The sequence below is a fragment of the Parasteatoda tepidariorum genome, chromosome 2 (assembly GCF_043381705.1).
Source record: "Parasteatoda tepidariorum isolate YZ-2023 chromosome 2, CAS_Ptep_4.0, whole genome shotgun sequence".
Classification (NCBI taxonomy): domain Eukaryota; kingdom Metazoa; phylum Arthropoda; class Arachnida; order Araneae; family Theridiidae; genus Parasteatoda; species Parasteatoda tepidariorum.
In genome coordinates this window covers 32,066,419-32,086,970 of record NC_092205.1, presented here as the reverse complement: position 1 = coordinate 32,086,970, position 20,552 = coordinate 32,066,419, and the positions used below count along the sequence as shown (strand labels likewise).

The 20,552-nt window shown below is 31.6% G+C and overlaps 1 protein-coding gene across 1 annotated transcript in view; it reads left to right on the top strand.

The window, feature by feature from the left end:
- LOC107436952 (potassium channel, subfamily K, member 16-like) overlaps window positions 1-16,053 on the top strand; it is an 80,412-nt gene extending 64,359 nt beyond the window's left edge. The window contains exons 5-6 of the mRNA XM_016048791.3: window positions 7,836-8,062; window positions 8,996-16,053. Coding sequence (XP_015904277.1) covers window positions 7,836-8,062; window positions 8,996-9,535 — 767 coding nt within the window. The 3' untranslated portion in view covers window positions 9,536-16,053. The remainder of the gene's footprint in view (window positions 1-7,835; window positions 8,063-8,995) is intronic.
- The last annotated feature ends 4,499 nt before the right edge of the window (window positions 16,054-20,552 follow it).

Sequence of the window (20,552 nt, the reverse complement as noted above, 5' to 3'; positions counted from 1 at the left end):
TATTTGTTGTTAAAAATGCATATAACATTCAAATTTGAAGCAATAAAATAATAATCTTTGCAACCGTACATTTATCGACGAAATAAAATTGGGCGGTGATACCCGACATTCATGTGAGCGGGGCTACCCGAAGTCCAATTTTTTTTTTTTTGTAAATTTGTAATTACGCGAACAATTATTCACATATAAACTTCTTTCTTTGTGCAAATTAAACTTAAGACTACATACTTTAATGCTGTTTGTATAGAAAAAATATTTTTTTAGTCTTAAAATGAAGTTTAATCGAAACATTCAACCAATTTTTCTTAATTTCATGACTACTGTTTTCAACATATTTTCAAAACTATTGTTTACCATGTCAACAGCTGCATAAATACTTGAAACTTTGAAAATAATCTTTTTTTTATATAACAATTAATGTCAGATGGCCCATTGACTTGAAAAAATATTCTCTACATATGAAATTGACAGTGAGCGAGGCTACCCGACTCTCCCCTATATATATATTTTATTAAACATTGTTGAAAAGAATTGTAAAAAGTTAGAAAAATCGTGCGGCTATTGTATTAGATATTCTTATTTAGAATTGTTAAATAAATTATATCTGGAATACATCCGCACCCGGCTTGGACCGATTACAGTGCTGACGTAAGTTATAAATCCTCAGGGGCAGACGCATCATGGGTTAGAGTCCCCTTGCCGTCTGGCTAACCTTCGGAGGTTTTTATGGCTTTCCTTTCCATGCATCACAAATGCGGGTTAGTTTCATCAAAAAATCCTCCACCTTTCTTCCAAAACTTGATCAAGGAGTTCCCATGTTTTCTGGATTAAGTTCGAAATTACAAGACTACAGAGTTGAACATTAGTGGTCGTAAACCCAAAATTCAGGTCGGCTGTTCAATGCCTGTTATAAAAAATTAAAAGATATGTAGATATATATGAAATCAAAAATGTAGCTTGATTGCTTTTCCTAGAAGACAATGCAGATCACAACCTAAAAGTCATAACATGAATTTTGCCCTCTCGGGTCAAATAGTTGGTAAAATTGTTCTCTAATTTGAAAGGTTTAATGTTATAACTTTTTAAAAAGTATGCAAAAAGTATGAAATTTCACAAATTAATCTAATTTTTAAGCTTTTAAGAACGTATATTGCTTATTGTTAAAACATTATTTTAAAACAAACTATTATTTGAAAATGGATGTTAATGGAGGAAATCATTAAACTTTACTTTTGCATGCTTTGAAAATTCCTCAAATTATTTTTAGCATTTTGCACATTGTAAATGGCTAAGCACTGTATTTTATCAGAGGGTTGTATTCACACATGTTTATATATTTTTATGCATCAATATTTCAAGGGTAACGAATGAGAGCGTAACACTATTCCAACCTTTCAATGCATTCATCCAGAAAAAGAAATTCGTTCCGTTTTTTGTGAGTCATCATTTAACACTTCATTGGCCCAACTCCAGTTTTAGATGCTTGTGTGACTGTGACAATGTGTTGTAAAGAAGCCGCCTTCGGGGAGACGTAAATTGTACACTTTACAACTGTGTTTTTCTGAAATGTTTCTGTTTTTGGAGAATAACATTGGTCTACTAATGTCGTAAATTTACATCAAAAGACAATTTCCCTCGACGCAAATTAGAAAAACTGTAAAATTACAGTGAAAAACATGCTCGCAAACACAAACAGAATTCGGCTCTCCTTATTGATGCTAAACTCTTCAAGAAATATTTTGTTAAATATTTATTACCATGCCAAGTAGTAGAACTCAAAGTTTTACTTTTCAGTATTGACGTTTGAGAGGAGAATTCAAAAAAATATTCATTAAGAAATCTGAAAATATCTTGGAACATAGTCTTATGTGAAACCTTTTCGAATCCCCAAAAATAAGTTTTCAAATCGTTACTGTGAAAATTGAAAATAAAAATCTCCTTAATCCATTGTGAAACAGTTAATAGTCAGTTTTCAAGCAGTTGCTTGCATGGAGTATCATACAGAATGAACTAAAAAGTAGGGCCTAGGTTCGAATCGACCTACGTTCGAATTCTGGTGCTATCTGGTGTAATAGTTCGCTGGTTCAGGACTGCGCCAACAAGTTATTCCAGCAGTAGACAGATCATTCAATTAGAGTTTTATTGTCCTCGTTATTTACGTCAAGTTGTCGTTGTCTTCATATCCATATAACACTAATATTTTACTCAAGAGTCACTCTATAAGAACTAGTTCATTCCAATACTCAATTCATAAGTTCCTCTTTCTTCAGAGTTGAGTTCAAAATTGTAAACGTATGTAGGTGGACAAAGCTATCTGAAATTCGCTGATTGTATTAACTATTCATCGACAGAGGTAAAAAAAAATATTTTAATGAGTGCTTCAAAAACAGGGGCTCCTTTGCAAGACTTGAAAACAAACAAAACAAACAAAAGTTATTTGGAAAAAAAGCGCAAAGTTGCCAACGAAAAATGGAAAAATAAAGGGGATAAACAAAACTAGGAAAACTACCGTAACCGAGAGAGAGAAAATAAAATGCATTTCCACTTACGATGGAGAGGTGGTGAGATACTAATGTTGAGAGAATCAGCATTCATACGAATGAAACAAGATTCTAGGACATTAAGATGAGCTGGTGTGACTGGGGTTAAAAGGATTTTCCCATTGTCGAAATTGAATTTATGTTCAAGATTCTAACAATGTGCAGCAATTGAGGATATCTCGAATTCTTGACAACGGACATATGTATCGTGCTGATTCCCTTGTTAACGACATTAACTCCTCATCATCTCTCCATGGCATGTGGAAACGTACTTTACCCTTAGCTCAGTGTGCGGGTAGGTGACCACATTGTGAAGGGACCGAGTGAAGAGGCGAGCCTGTGAAGAGACCGAGGGTGTCCGATCAGTCCTCGTAAAACTGTTCTACCGTAAAGTGTTCGACTTCACGTGCAGGTTGTTGGGCTACCAAAGAGGGGTAGCCATCTCCTCTGTAGAGGATCAAAATTGTGATAGCATGTCCTCGGATCCTCTTGAGGGATGTTTCCCCGACCATCGCCAATAGCTCCTTGTGTAGCTCTAATGAAACTCAAATAAACTGCAACAATTACCTCGATTTAACCCTCTTGGCCACTGTGGTTTTTTTCCTGTTCTGTTTTTCATCTTTATTATTCCATTTTTCGTTGGCAAATTGATGCTTTTTTTTTCTTCTCATTCACGTCTGGCAAGTCCTGAATATGGATGCCTATTTTTGAAGCGTTTTAAACATGTCAACTGTTATTGCTATTTAGATATTTTCGAAGAAAAGGAAGTTTTTAATCAGGTAATATCTTATCACTTCCTTTTCTTGGAATTATTTATTCAATAATAATTCAAGCGTTGTAACGCACTTGCATATGGTAGCTGTGCAACAATCATTGAACTCGGATGATATTCAACAGCGGTTACAGACCAAACAAAATGGAAAACTTTAGGGTATGGCTTCCTTTTGTAGCTATACAAGCTCCCATAGGATAGTGGAGCTTAGTAGTTTATTTGACAATAACTATCACAATCAATGGGAAACGCTGTTTTTAAGCTTTGGATGATTGAGGGAAAAAAACTGGAAAGTTTCAAATTCCCTCCTCTAAGTGTTCTTAGATATGCATTAGATCTGAATATTTGGTTTGGAATCAATTTAGTAAACATCTCTAATGAGCTATATGTGGTATGTGTCGTCATCCATTTGAAGGAAATCAAGGCCAACTCCACCCCTAAAAAGACGAATTTAAGGCTACAAGACTCAAACAATTCAATCTAAATCATAGAGAAAAATGCAGATATTTATTCTCAGATCATCAAATTTTCGCTGTCATGATAACTGATTTCCTGGGTATTTGAGTATTGATATACTTTAATTAAGTAAAATGTCGATGAAACGAAGTTTATATAAATGTTTTATATTAAGTTGCACATTAAAAAAATATAATAACTGCAAAAAGCGAAAAACATCCAATTTGAAAGCTGCCGAAAAATTATGAAAAACTAAAAGGACTCACAAAGCTAATCGTTCGATTTAATTTCCATCAGTTTCAATGATAATGTTTCTTAAATCAGTGAAAATAATTATTCAAAAATCATAATAAAGAAAAGTAAAATATTAATGATTCGTAAGCTCATTATGTAACGACAAGTTAAAAAAATATTTTTAAAAAAACTAAGGAATAACTATTTATTTGTCAGTTAATTACTTTGCTCAAAATAATTAGTTTAAATTTCAATATTAATATAATGTACAGTAATAACTGTTTATTCTCTCTAAGACAATTTTTTTATTAAAATAATTTTCTTAAGACAATTTTTTTATTACCTATTGCAGCAAAAATCGTGTTAAATTAATCTAATACAGATTTTGGAAAACTTAATCCTGTCGGAAATATTAATACAATTTGTTCTTAATTTGTATTTAACATGTCTTCCCTTGAATTTCAGAAACATTTTACTAGCTTTGGCTTAGATTTTACCATTTTTTTCTCGACAATTTCTTTATTCCTATAACATACTTAAATCAATTAAGTAATGAGGCATCTGCAATCCAATTTTCGAAGACTTCGTTGGGCCGGGGTAGCACAGTGTAAAAAGAATGAGATTCCGGTTCGGAGGAACCAGGATTCTAACCTTGATTCCGCTAAGATCCACCGAGTACATACGTGCTCGTTAAATCTGTGGTCGGTAGCTGAGGAGTACCACGGGTATAGAGATCTGGAGAAAATTTCCTTCCCCTTCACCTATGTCTGATTTAAAGAGGTAGCCTCATGAATAAGTGGTGCTGCCATCTATCAGTGGGTTTCTGAGCTAAGACGTACTTTTAAACAAAAGACAGACCTTTCTGACTTAATTCGCAAAAGGCTAACGGGTGATGTGTTTGACTTAGCCAAGTGTCATTCGAAACAACAGAGTTTGTAGATACTTATAGATTCTCTATTATATTGTGATTCTGTCACTCAAAAATAGCAACTTTGTTTGTTAACAAAGTATTATGACAAGTCGTCAACTTTCGATAAAAATAAAATAAAAAATTAAAAAAACTCCCACTTTGGAAGGAAAAATATTGTTTAACACTGGCAATAATATCATTATACTGATTACTATTGATCCTTCTCTGAAATCATTATCATTCATCGTTGCTGAAATAACCATACCCATAACATTTTCTTTCACTTTTCTTTCAAATAAATATACTTACTACTGTATTTTAAAATCCAAGCAAATATTTTTAAATCAAATTTACTGTAATATTTACTTCTAGGTGTATTTTTATGAATGTTGGTTAAGAAGTGATATAAAATATCTCATATATAGTTTTGAAAAGCATTTTTAATTTCTTTCAAATTTCATTGAAATTTTTGCGTTGTATAAATTAGCTTACGAGTGAGACCATTTAAATAATTTTTAAAGCTTTATGTCGTTATTATCAAGAAGGAATGTACTCTTTCTCTACGAATGAGAAACCTTTTAATTTGTATAAATTTCATAACTCGTTAATTAAATAAATTAACTATAAATGTGAAAAAAATTAAAACTATAAATGAATAACATAGAAATTTATGAAAGTTAAACACGTAAAAATATATAAGTAAAGTATGTAAAGGTATAAGTATAAAACTGTAATCAGCATCCATAATAATAGTTTTAAAAAGTCTTCCTTTTTTCTGATTTGCAATGCAAATATTTCGTTAATGTTTTGATTTTAATTACTTTGCATAGTTTGACAGAGTGGTAAAGAGAATTTTAAAAGCAAAATCACTTTTAGCAACTCGATTGCACGCAAATCTTTATCCAATTATTCAAACGCAATTAAACGATTCTAAATTTGTTTAACAAAATTGAAAAAGCATACTAAAAAATACATTCCATGAAACTTATAACTGTTTTAATCGGCTTTATTTAAATGGTCTTATTCAACAATTATGTCTTCTCCATGTTTCATTTAAGCATGAAAAGAGTAAGCGATAATTAGCTACGGATAAAGGGTAATTTCATACTCATAGTATCTTTAATTTGAAAGAGAATCATATCATAGCTAACATTAATGGGCTGATCGCCAGATTGGCAAACAGAAGCCCCTAAAAGTTGTGCCAAATTTTGTGTCGCATTTGACAAAGAAGCGGTTGGAATAAAGATGCCCTTTTGTCGCTAGAGGTGAATTCGAAATAAAGCGACCTGGCGCCTTTTGAGTTGAAATATGACGTAAATACAACTATGTTTACTAACAATAACTCTTGTATATCAAATATATTAAAATGAAATACTTGTAATAAAAACATTTTTTAACACAAAAATCTCATCAAGGTGAAATATTTAATTTAAAAAAATTGTGAAACACAAAAATCACTCACATAGAATTTTATTCACAAAATTTCACTTAGACAAAATGGCGTAGAAATTAAACTTCACTTTTATTGAGTCTGGATTAAAGAGAAATTATCAGAAATCAAATTCCGTTTAAACAAGCTATTGTGTACAATTTATATTGCAGACAATATGTCATATTCTATTTACATAATTTTGATGCTATGTTTTGCAATATGAGAATTTCATTGAAGAAGAATTTACTTGCGTATAGTATTTTTACTGCGTGGTTTTTCATGAAAAAATTAAATTGTAGAATATAACCTACGAGCTGTCTCTAGATTCTAATTTGTAAAAGCAAGATAAAGTATTAAAAAAGGGTTAAAGTTTGAGGCCAACGACTATTTTACGACGGATTATCAGTGAATATTTTTTCTGTTAGTTTCAAACCGGGTCGTTCAGTTTTTGATTCATCCCTTCATTAATTACACTGGGGAACATTTTTTTCTGTAGCAGAGATTTTTTTAACAGATCCTAGATATTTTCTCAATACTCATTTCAAAACTTCAATCAGTTTCTCTCTCCAAGCTCCATTTTTTTTCGAAGTGCTTTAGTTTAAAAACGTTATACAAGGATTCGCGTAAATGTTACGACACGCTTCTAGTGGAGTTAGGGCACATTATCAAGATTAAAATTGTGTAAAAACTCATGCCCGGAAGTATCATCATACACCGCTAGGGACTCTGCTCTATTATGAACTATTTCTTCGTGTGCTTCTGAAAAAGTCATAATAGGGACTGTTTTGTTTGAATATGGTAAACTAACAATTAGATAAATTGTTATTTAACCATTTTTTCCGAGAAATTTCTAACAGTGAGGGTGAAAATTATGGAATACCTTGTATACATATATATACTCTTTGAAGTCGATAAAATTGAATCTTGTAACATTTTTTTTTTAAATTTATTTTGTACTCACTTTACTGAACCGCATTAATAAGCAAATAATTCTATTTTTTTACGTTTGAGATAACTCAATACAATGGCTGAAATTATAACCTGCACATATTTTCGTGTTTCTATGATTGAACTCGTATTGTAATAGCTTATTTTTAAATTCCTGAACCCGTGCTTTTCTTGGAAATTATAGTCGCATTTTCTATAAAATAAATATTTCGATGCACTGACAACTCTTAGATCCGTCATAAAATGAGTTATGTTGTTGAGCTACAGATGTTGAGCATTAACCACAAGTTGAATTTGTGTTCAATTGAATTTTGTTTTGCTTGAAATTAAAATTAAAAAATCTTTTTTTTTTTTGAAATTTATAACTCAGAAACACTATTCAGCTAGTTCTGTTCAAATTTCGTACAACGTTATTTAAAAATTATCTAGTTAAAATCGATCAATTACTCAATACAGTCTTAATATAAAATGACTTTTTTAACGAACAGTGTTTTATTTGTGTGTGTGTATTTTTTATTTAAAAAACAATTGCATTTTTTACAGGGAATTTTGAAGGTAATTACGTTGGAGTGTATAAAACTTTCGTTGTTCTTTGGATTATCTTTGGATTGGGTTACTTAGCTATGCTGCTGAATTATATATCTCGAATGATGCGGTGCAAACAAATAAGAAAAGTGGAGAGAAAATTATCCAGCAGCATTTACGTAACACAACAAAGAATGGGACAAAGATTGGACGAAGTTTATCAAATAATACAGGACGTTTCCAAGGTATCTATAAATCTAAATTCTAATCTTTATGACTTTCACTTTTATAACTTTTTATTTATTAAACCAATGTTATCAATAAATATGACTCATTCAAGATAAACACAAAATAACGAAAGCTGAAATTGTGACCCATAATATACCATTTATTTTATTTTCAAAGAAAATTTGTTTGATAAATTTTAATTACTACTGAATATGAAATAAAATTCAAAAAATTTGTCGTAATAAAATATATTTTCATGAGCAATTATGGTGGTTAGAGCAGTCTACTATGAACCCGGAGGTCTTTGGTTCGAACCCTGCAAGCAACCCATGGACATCTCTTTCACCCTTTCATCCGTTCCTCCCTCCACATTACTTTTCCGATTGTGTTTTTTTTCCTCAAAAATGAGCATGCGCTATTTTAATTTTGAATAAATGAGATTTATAAATTTGACTGTTATCTGTTTCGGTGCTATTTACATACATTTTTGCTGCATTTTAAGAAACCCTTAAGTACAATGTGGGTCGTTTCTGCCTTGTGAACTTGAACTGGTCAAATTAAGTTGTCAATTCTTTATTTTAAAAATTATACTGGATCCAGAAAAGTAACCACTTGGCCGTATCATTACTTGTCCTGATAGATTTTAATACCATAACCATTAAAATGTTGAGAATTCTTTTTCAATTCCATTAGCTCAAATTACTATAATGACAAAATACAGTAGTTCTGCAACCATTGAGAAAAGATGAATTATAAATATAAAAAAAATATATATATATATGTATATTTTTCAAAAATTTCATTTTACTTTTTTATGAAAAAATTTATTGTTAGTAATTTATTAGCAAGTCCGTTACGTTCTCCGAAATCAAAAGTGTCATTTCTTGTTTGAAATATTTATGTTGAGCTGCATTTCCAACTGGAGTTATAATAACTCTCATTTGTTTCAGACTCGAACTATGAAGCCTCGAAATCGTGCAGCCCTGAAGCGTATGCAGTCTTTCCCGGCTCCAGAGCTCAAGGACCAGAACCACAACAACAAAATCCAGAAGATCCTGACTCTTGTGCAGGCTGTAAAGGAAGAAGAACCACAAATAAGACCTCGAAGGCTGAGTTTGCCTTTACCAACTTCTCCTGGGCTCACATCTGCCAACTTTGGTCGTGGATCCTTGCAAGTGTTTTCATCTGCCATTTTAAACGGACCTCAACAACAAACTACTCAATACAAAATGGGCAATGGCCATCTTTTAAAACCTCCAAAAACAATAACCCTTGCCCCCAGTGACTTAGAAATTAATCGGTGTGCAACAAGGCAGGAAACGTCGACTACTGTCGACGAGGAAAAACCTCACAGGTCGAATTATATACGAAGACCTAGTATAGCTGTGATTGATGTTATTTCTGCCGAATTTCCTTCTCTAAATGTTAAAACAACACCGAACGCTCGGACGATAATCGATTTGGAGGGTTTACAATGCACTGAAGTGTGAACTTATCATAAATGAACTAATCTAGTCAAAGAAATGCTAGTCTTGATTTACGAACTCATTCTGTTGAAAACGAATATTAAGTCATCATCGTTATCCGCTCATAAAGTTCAATATGGATAGCATGAGAACTAAATGAAATTAATCTGAACCTGAAATGCATCTCGTAAGCGATTGTGGATAAGATCTAAATACATAACAAAAGACATAGATTTTTTCCTACAGAAGGATCTATAGATTTTTTTTAATTAGAAATGACCCTTTTATTATTTTTATGGGTTTGAACTAATGCTGATACTGCTGGTCTTCTCAGTGTTAAATCCGAGTGAAGATAAATTAAAAGGAAACCAATGTACTGATTAAATTCAGATGGAAATGTGTTTTAAAAAGGGAAATCACAGCTACTGTGAAGTGGTGGCTTGCTTTATTATTGATTGTGAATCATACACTCAATCGACTAACTGAATGGTTTTAAGGAATTTCGTTTGAATGTTCCTTACAAAAATTTTAAAAACAATATTAAGAAAACCAAAGCAGAAAGTGTTGCATTGAGTGTGAAAAAATTCATACAATGTTAGTTTTTTTCTAATGATATGGAAAATCTAGTATTTTTCCTACTTCGGAGAATTTGAGACATCTGGAAATAGTTATGAATTTCATGTTGTGAATTTACTACATTTTTCAAATACAGATGATCTTTATTTTAGATTAACCGAGACCGTCCATGTAACTTTCCCACGTGTGTAACAAATATACGTCTGGTATGTGATTCAGTTTTGATTTAGGCTTTAAAACATGACATATAGGGATTTGTTATTACAGTATTTCCCTTAGCCTCTAAATTATTTTTAATTCATAATAAATTAATCATCCAAAGGAGTATTTTTAAATTTAAGATACTCGTTCTATTTTGATTCCCTATAGAGCTTAACACATAATGTAAAGTTTTAAATGGCTAGAATAAAAGAGAAACTGAATTAATTGAATTGTGACAATGCTAGACTTCCAAAATGGAATTTTAATTTATTTTTACATTGCATGTTTCAACAATATGTGCATTTGTGATTACGATGCTAATCACATCACCGTTGTCATTAACATCGGCAAGGTATTGGCACCATCCATGATCGCTCACTGTAGATGCATCAAATCTATCATTTGAAAATCTTAACAGATTGTAGGAGCTACTGCCATCGATAATTAGCGGGTATGATTTTTTTTATATGGTATACAAGGTTGACGGGCGAAACCGGGCAGTGACAACTTAATCTAAGAAAAAAAGACAAATAAATAAAAGGAAATAATAATATTAAAAAACATCAGCGTAGGATATACCGGCCAATGGCACTCAGATTTAATTTAACAAGAACATTACGGTTGGAATTCGGTTACTCTTTTAACACTCTCCTTTCCTTTTGGTTGTGCGGGGTCAGAGATACTCAGTTTGTTTACACTCGAGTTCAATTTTCGATTGTATGATCCATAAGCTTTCGATTTTATTTTTCAATTAAAAAAACTTTATTTCACATTTATACGTTTGGCCTTAATTCAATTTTATTTATATTTTGTCCGCCATTGAATCTCAAATAGAAGGCTTTTTTCTTCTCTTGTTTACCATCCGCTTTAACATGGAAGTAGTGTAAATAGTTTGAAGAGGGCAACCATACTGCGCATTTGAAAGGATAGATCTAATGGTATAAATTAAAACTTCTCAATCAGAAAGAAACAGCGCATTCCACACGTGACTTGCATTAACGAGAAAAGCGTTGGTAAACTTTAAAAGGCGTTCCCCTCCCCCTCCCTCCCTCCAATACATAGTTTTTACATTCACAAACACCAGACTAATCTGATTTATTTGAAATTTTAACAACATATAAGCAGCTAATGTAATTTCTGTTGTACTTCTCACATTTACAGTTTTTGAGGAAATAACACTCCCGTCTTTTTTTCTTAAACGCTCACTTCTTTTAAAGTTTTAATTTATGAACTGATTATTCAAAAACTGTGTCAGCGTAATTGAAAAAAAAAACATGCGTGCAGCGAAAACTGCAGTAGTTATGGATGTTTAGTTAATCATGCATGAAATATTGGATCTGCAAACTACATGCATTAGAAAGGAATTTGGGGGGAAGAAAGCTCAATAAAATTAGTGGGAGTTATTTTCAAGTGCTATTCATGCGTTAATGCAAAATTCTCAGTTACTTTTACGTTTATAACTTAAGAACGATGTTATAAAATATGCATACTGTTGAAATATGTAACTATTAAATCTAATTAAATATCTTTTTATAATGTTAAAATATATAAAGGTTTCATATTTCAAATAATTTTTTCAATAAATTATTCAACTGTTGCAAAACTAAAATGTTAGATTTTTAATAAAAATATTTTTAGGGTCGTACAATATTTTCCATACAAATATTCATAAAGGAGTATTTTAGTAAATATTATTATGGACAAGATGTTGAAATGCATTTTCTTTGTAATGCGGAATGCTGCCAAAATAGAACGAATTAAACTAATAATTTCTAATCATCAATTACTGTCATAATTTATTGTACGATCACAAGAAAAATCCTATGGCTCATTATATTTAATTTCCTCATTATTATTTATTATTGTCATCAATCTCATGTTATTAACTAACACATTTACACAGGGGTATAGATATTCATTTATTTGAACCTTTTAGTGATCGTGCTCGTAAAAAATGCTCTTTCAACTGGCAATTTATCCCGAAAGGCAAACGTGGTGTATACACGTGTACATTGAGCAAAAAAATTAACCATTCTAAATAACTTTAGATCTAATGATCGAATGTTCGCTTACTAGAACTCAATCTTGACGCCCGGTGGCTGAGCGGTAGCGCTTCGCGTTGCTGTGCCACAGGTCCCTGGTTCGATCCTCGGGCCGGGCAAGACTGACTCAGATTTTCATCCCTTCAGTGGGTCGATAAATGAATACCAAGCATGCTTGGGAACTAAACACTGAGGGTTCCGCGTTCGGCTGACCACCTGACCGGAACATCTGCTCCTGCACCCCAGAGCCCAAGGTCAAGAAAACTGAGATGAGCACAGTAGGCCTTGACCCTCAAGGGCTGGCACGCCGCTCAGTTTAGTTTAGTTTTAGAACTCAATCTTAATGGTTTGAGTGGGTAACCTCAACTATGATAATTAATTAATGTTAGCAATGTTGCAAATTACGGAATCAAACACAAAAAACATATTTCCCCAGAATTAAACATACCTTTTTTTCGACGTATTCGAATTTCTGACCCTCAAAATATAATGGGTTGCCCCTATATGAGAAATAGGGTCCCAATAGTTTGGTCAGGAGACCGGTCCAAAGTTTGGACAGTTATTATTGACTTGGTTTGGAAAAATAATTGGATTGTTAAAATTTACAAGTGATGAGAAATATAATTAAATGAAACAAAACGATGTATCTAAACGCAGCATTGACGTAATGAAATAAATTACAGCAAAAGTAAAAATAAAAAATCTTTTATGTACTGATATTTACTTTGGTTGCAAAAAAAGTCTTTTTGGAAATAACCTAATAAATAATATTAAAATAATTGGGAAAAAAAAGCTTAGGCATTGTACTGGTCTTTTTACTTTTGTTCCGTGAACTAAAGAGAGCAAGAATTAAAATCCAGATAAAAAAAATGAGTTAGTGTATGGAGCTTACTATTTAATGGGATTAATTTTACTGAACATTTTCTTCGGTTCTAAAATCATTTGTATTGGATGGATAATTAATGTACAGTGCGCAAAAAAAAAAGACCACCGTGGATAACTTTTGATCTAATGATCAGATCTTCACGTTCTAGAACTCATTCTTAATGGTTTAAAGGGGTGACCCCAAACATGAAAATTAATTATGCATGGCAAAATATAAATTGAGCAAAATCGGTCAAATAGTTCCTGAGAAATTGAATTTTAAATATATCACTTCGTTAAAATTTGATTTCTTAGGAATTATTCAACTGATTTTCAAATTTTGATTTTTGACTTATAAAACTACATTCTTTAAAATGATGTAAAAATTTGTATATCTTACAATTCGAAACTTCTTCGACGATTATTAAATAAAATAATAAATAATTATTTTAAAAAAAAGTATTCTATGCATGGAACTATCTTTGGATAAACAAATATTATAATTGCGGGCAAAAATTTTTCGATTCGCTAAAGAGATTCTCAAGAAATGGCGAAATGCGTCGAAACTCAAATTAACATTTTAGGGTTCGAGCTTTGGACAGCTCTCCTGACCAAACTATTGAGACCATATTTCCCAGATTTCGGCTTCCCTCTATATTTTGAGGATAAGAAATTCAAATCCGACGAAAGAAAGATGTGCTTATTCAGAGAAAGTCCGCTTTGTGTCTTTCGTAACTTACAATTTTGTCTGCACTATTAATTAGCACATTTGAGGGCATTTCTTCAAATTATTAAGATTGATTCCTTATACGTGAAAATCCTATCATTAGGATTAAAAGTTATTCAGGGTAGGGAGTTGTTTCTGAGCTCTGTACATGTTACCTGAAGGCTGTTAATGTGCACATTTCTTGCCGAATCTGCTGAATAACTAAGGTAGTTTAATAAATTGCGAAATCAAGTGTTTTCCGTATTTTACCTAGATGATGCACACATTAATGGCTTCCATATCATTAAAACTTAAAAGTTTATTTTTCCCATTCTATTAAGTAATTTGTTGACTTGATTCTTTAGCTATCAAATTATAAATAAATGAATAAACACTAAGTAATTTCCTTAATTGTGAGAGTATATAAACCATTTTACTCTTTGTCTTATAGTTCTTTTAATCAAATGATGATTAATCCTAGCAACTAATTTGTTCTTTGTTTGATTAACTTGATTTTCAGTTTAATAAGTGTCTGGCAGATACTGTTCAGTTTGTTTTGGTAATTTGAGAACCGAAGCAATTGTCGGCACTTTTACGGGTCTGCCTAGTTAATCAGCACTTAACTTAGATAATAGGTAGAATAACTGATTTTTGTCCTTTAGTGGAATCATCTAGAATATTCGAGTTTTTTTATTTATTTTGAGAGTGCCAAAGGGTTAAGTTACGATCACGCAAAAATCTTTTATGGTGTTTATTACTGCTTATGATGTGACATCTGTGTTTGGTACTTATTATTAATTGTTTTAACTTTACTATTAATAGTTAGTTAATATTTACTTGTTTAAAAAATGTTCCTATCCTTTCATTATATTTCATTGTATATTTCATAATATTTCATTTTTATTGTACAATTGAACATATCAAAGAATTGATAACTTCGCAAAAAAAAGTTGTCCATCCATTCTGTAAAAGTTCTAGCATTTTAATCGAATAATATTTTTTTTAATGAAGTTGCTTCTGTTAAGATTGTATTGCATCGAACTTATTAATAAGCAAAAAATAACCTAATCTGAAACATCAAAAATAAAAAAAACAAGTAATAAAATACATATTTACATTCATAATTTACTATCTAATTTTAGAAAACATTCCAATTTTTGATGTTATTGATATTGCTGCGCCAGTTGTAGAATTCCATTAGCAGTGTATCAGTAATCGATGTTAAAATGCTCAAAACATTTATATCTTTCTAGCAATAATTTTCATTAAACCATCGCATTAAGAACTAGTTATTTTCATCTTATTCAACTATGGAATAAAAAATTGTGATTTTTTTTAAAAACTTTATTGCAAAATACATGCACATTAGGGTGAGGCGATAACAATTTTATTCATTAATTTATTTATTCTCATCGCTTCACTAAAACGATAAATATTGAAACACGTTGGACCATCGCTTCAATCAAACTTTTGCTGCATCCAGGACAAAGAAATAAACTAATCTGGACTAGAATAGGGCAAAAATAAGCCGCTCAGGAAAAAAAAATCCTTCAGATTACTTAAAGCGGTTTATTACATGTTGCTATGGTTCAACATCAACGGGAAAAAAATTTGAATTCAAACCTTATTGTGGTTTCAACTAATTTGACCATAGTATAGTTCAAGGCACTAATATTATAGTTCAACATTGAACTGATGCTTGTGAAAGTGTATATGGTGTGAAAAGGTTGTATAGTGTAAATAAAATAAAAATTTAAAGTGAAATTTTTGAATTCATTTGTTTCCCAAAAGTTTTGAACAGGTTAGAGTACACTAAAGTTATTTGGCTAAACAATAGTCCCGTCACTAGCTACTGGGCGAATACATATAACAAATGGCGATTAAAAGATTGCCGGCCAGTCGCCTCATGGTAGCCACTTTTTTCGCCCATCGAAATTGCGCAGCATGTGCTTTATATTATTTAATATATTTTTTAATAAATATGGAATTATTACATATGTTTTAAAATATTCTGAATAATTTATAATAGTCTTAATATTCTGAAAATTACGATTGTTTCTTAAAGTTTTCAAATTAAATGCCTTTGTATTATGTATGAAACTTATATGTGCCTTATGAGAAGAAGTATGTAAATAAAATAATTTTTACTTTCATGTTTGCCGTGTTCATTTCTATGTGTCAATAATTTTGTATATTTCTGTGCTTTTATTAACCTTTTCCTCACAGTAGTGACAAAAAACTAAAATTTCACCAGCTACAAGTTATGTTTTCCATTTAAAAAAAAATTCAAAACTGTAAATATTTGTGCGAATAGTTCTAAATTTTAATTCTGGTGTATAGTCTAATTCGTTTAAGTAAGAAACCCAGTCTTAAAACAAGCAATATAAAAAAACTGGAGGAGAAAGATACTCATAAATTTAGTAACTTTTGAAACTAAATATAGCAGAAAAACTTCATTAGATTAACGAATTTTTAAAATGGAAAAGAATGGACTTGTTTCGAGGGCTCGAAACAGGCACCCATTGTCAAGACCAACCACCACGTGAATCTTTAATTAGAAGAAAGTGATGTTTTGAGATTGATTTGCGTGGTGATTGATTTTAATAGTCGGCGTATGCTTTGAATTCTCTGAAACATGTCAACTTTCCCTTCCTTAATAGTTTTTGAAGCTAAATGAAGTTTTTTTTCGTTATTAGGCGAAACCAATTATAGGTTGGTTAAGTATAAATGTTTGAGTATGAATTGGGGAAAAAAAGAACTTTACATACAGTTCAAGAATTTAGCGAAAGAAAATTCAAAAAGACTTTTATGGAAAAAAATTTAAATTTGCCATGAAAAAAATCTTATTTAATTATATAACATTAAATTATTTTGCCATGTCAATAAATTTCGGAGAAATAGCAAAATAGTACTATGAGTGTTTGAGTGTTTTCTTTGAGTATTTTCGGAGTGTGTGTGGAGGAAGATTTCAACTTCATATGGTAATAAACAGACTAAATAAACAGACCAAATAGTTTCTAAAAAATTAAATTTCAGATATACGAAAAACGGACTAAAGGACCTCCTGTAGTGGCAAAGTTACGTAGAATAGCTCCTGAAAGGCGAAAATTGTTATATCAGAATTAGAAAATATTAGGATATATAAGACCATCTATTAGAAAAGAAGCTATGCTTCAATCATTCAAATGTTACCCAAAAAAGGGGCATTAAAATGAAGACCAGATGGTGATTGCCACTTTTTGAATGCGCAAATATTTAAAGACCAATATCCAGTTCCTTGCATCACCGATTTTACTGGAAATTTACATGACTCTAATATATATTATTTTAATTTATAACTAGCATTGAACAGCTGCCCAATTCAGAGTTTACGACTATTAATGTTCAACTCCATAGCTTTGTAATTTTGAACCCAACTCAGGAAGCAATTGAGCTACTGGATCAAGCATTGGGGCAAACCAGCCTTCATGGAAGACTTTTTGATGAAACTAATCCGTATTTCGTTCCATAGAGAAGAAAACCACGAAAGCCCCCTACGGTTAGTCTGCGGCAAAAAGATTCTAACCCATGATACGTCTACCACTGAGGATATTTTACGTCGGCACTGTTTTCGTTGCGATCCGTTTGCACAATTTGCATCGAGCAGCCGTCGCTGGGAATTGAATCTGGGTCATTGCACGGAGAGGCACGAGCTCTAATCCCATGAGCCACTAGGGCCCCATGTGCAGCAATTTTAATTTTAAAACCATCGCTGAACAGCTGACCCAAATTTGAATTTATGACTACCAATGCTTAACTCCGTAGCCTTGTTGTTTTGAACCCAATTCAGAAGTAAAGGGAACCCCTGGTTCAGTACCCCCAGAGGTATTGATTTGTTATGGGAACTTGGAGTACATTGTGGCCCCGACAGATTTAACGTGCACCAGCTCCCATTTAATACACGGAGATTCTTCAAAAGAACAGAGTGTTTTTGCCGTTTAGATTCATAATTTATATTCATAATCTTTACAATGTTATAATTTTTGAGCTAAATATGTGTTCTTTTTGAAAAGTTTGTTGACATCATTAGCTAGAATTGTTGGCATCATTAGCTTATTGACATCACTTGCTAGTAAATATTGAGAACTCGCCTTTTATTTAGTTGAATCTTCGTTTCACAACCACGTTGAACTATCCCTAATAATCGAATTTCCCTGCATCCCAATTTAAAAGATCTATCTTTGGGACGATCAAGTGCAACCTCCCTTACTCCAGTCCGCATAAAGTAATCAAAAGAACAGAAAGAAAAAAACATTACCATTGAGCTGAATGGTGGGAAAACATCCTTAACCCGCCTTTTGTTTAAAGGAAACTATTCTAACAGAAGTATCAAAAACAGTTATATCAAAATAAATAAATAAATAATAGAAACATTTATAACCAATTAATTCATTATTAAAGTTTCATTTATAAAATTGTGAATATTTGATATGTAGTTTTGAAAAATTGCATTTCATAATTTATTGCCATGGTTCATCATTTTTCATGTGTTTATTATCATTATTATTTGCATTCTTTATGTAATTATTATCACATATTCTACTCTAGTGGTCATATTATTTCTTCGGGTATCCTCAGTCACTGGGAGATACTTCATGGCGAATGATATTATCGTCAAGTCAGTAATGAAAATATTATAACCCTAGAGAAGGACGACCAGATGGTTAGAACGCTTTTTTTTTTTTTTTTTTTTTTANTTTTTTTTTTTTTTTTAAAGTGGCGGTGGGCATGGAAATGAAAATTATAAAGATTTGTTTTCTTTGTAAGGGTGTAAGTTTGTAAGATGTGTCGTTTATGAAAGAGCAATATGCTCAGCACTTAATTAAATCTTTAAAAGACAATGGAATATGGATCGTAATTTATCCATACTTTCATAACATTTTCTACCCTACTCAAAACAAATTTTTATAATTGGTAATGTTGACGTCATTTATGCTTCCATCATTGCTGTTTTTGAACAAATGTAAATTTTGAATGATTCGCTATAAATAATTTTAAATATACATCCGTATTTTTAAGTAAAACGCACGTTCTCTCATAGGAACCAATTTTAAATTAATTCCACTGTTTAAAATATTATGAAATTCTAAAATTCTCCTCCAGGTGGGAGCATCAAATAATTTCAGATACTACTGATAATATTAATGAACTTGGAAAGAAAATGATTAAAACCCTAAATTAAAAGGATTTCATGATATTTATTACCCCTTTTAAAACTTATTTTTTAATTAGGCTATTTAAGCGCAATTTTAAATTTTTAGAGTGTTCTTGCTGTTTAAAAACAAATTTATATACATAATCTTTACAATGCATATAAATTTTTGAGCTAAATATGTGTTTTTTGGGAAAATCTGATGCTCATTGATATCAGTCACTAGTCATCAAATATGTTTAATCCCAAATGCGTTATGTATCAACGTCACCTTCTCAGTGATTAACCATTATTTTTTTTAAAACGAATGTAATCCAAGTCATCAGAGAAACAAATATAATCCGTGTCATCAGGAAATGGCCATCTATTTCTCCAGGCGATAATCTGGTTGACTGCTCCGGACTATTGCTTTGAGTCCTGCACCAGACTCCTTTGTTTGGTCTTCACTTCTCATTTCGCCCTTCAACAATTTAAGTGGTAGCATGGAAAATTGATGCCAACAATCAAGTTCGGAGAAACCACATTTTTTATTAAAATAATTTTTATAATGTTTCAAAGAAAATTTTCCTCTTAAGACTGTAATGTACTGTTCTCTCTAAGAATGCAATCAATAGAGAAATGTTAACATTTCTTTTTTGACTGCACCCTTTCCCTAAATCTCTTGATTCTATATTTGTTCGTTTTCGAATTAGAAACAGGAAACAGGTTATACTTCAATTTTTGGTGGGCAGTGTATTTTATTATATATATATTAATCAAGAACATATAAAAATGTAAACATTTTGAAAATTACATTAATTTTAAACATATACAATTACTTGCAATTTTAAAATTCTAAAAATAATTTTTGATAAGCTTATTCCCATTTTTATTTTTATAGGCAGCCGGCCAGGTGGCCAAGTGGTTAGCGCGCCTGACTGCGAAGCCAATGGCCGCGGGTTCGAATCCCGCTCTGGGCATGAATGTTTCTCTCGCTTGTGTTGTCCTCTGTTGTGTGTGATGAGTGAATGTGGCCCACCCTATGAACGGATTTGTGGTTCTAGTTCTAGTTCATTTACGTCGCACTAGAGCTGCACAATGGGCTATTGGCGACGGTCTGGGAAACATCCCTGAGGATGATCCGAAGACATGCCATCACAATTTTGATCCTAACGGATTTGTGGCAGTGTGGCGTGGGTAATGTTACTCGCCTCCGTGCCTTTGGTTCACAGTGCACGAATAAAGTTCAGTGCCTGCCATTCGTAAAAAAAAAAATAATAAAAATATTACTAGGCGCGAAACATAAAAAAATTTTATTCCATATTTCATAATAAATATTTCAAATTAATTTATTTTTTTGCTAAATTTGTTCGAAATTAGGCTTAAAAAAATTTTTAACATTCATTTCTTTAATAAATATTGAGGGGGGGGGAAACACCCAAAACACCTACTTCAATGTTATTTTTTTAAAAAAAAAATAAA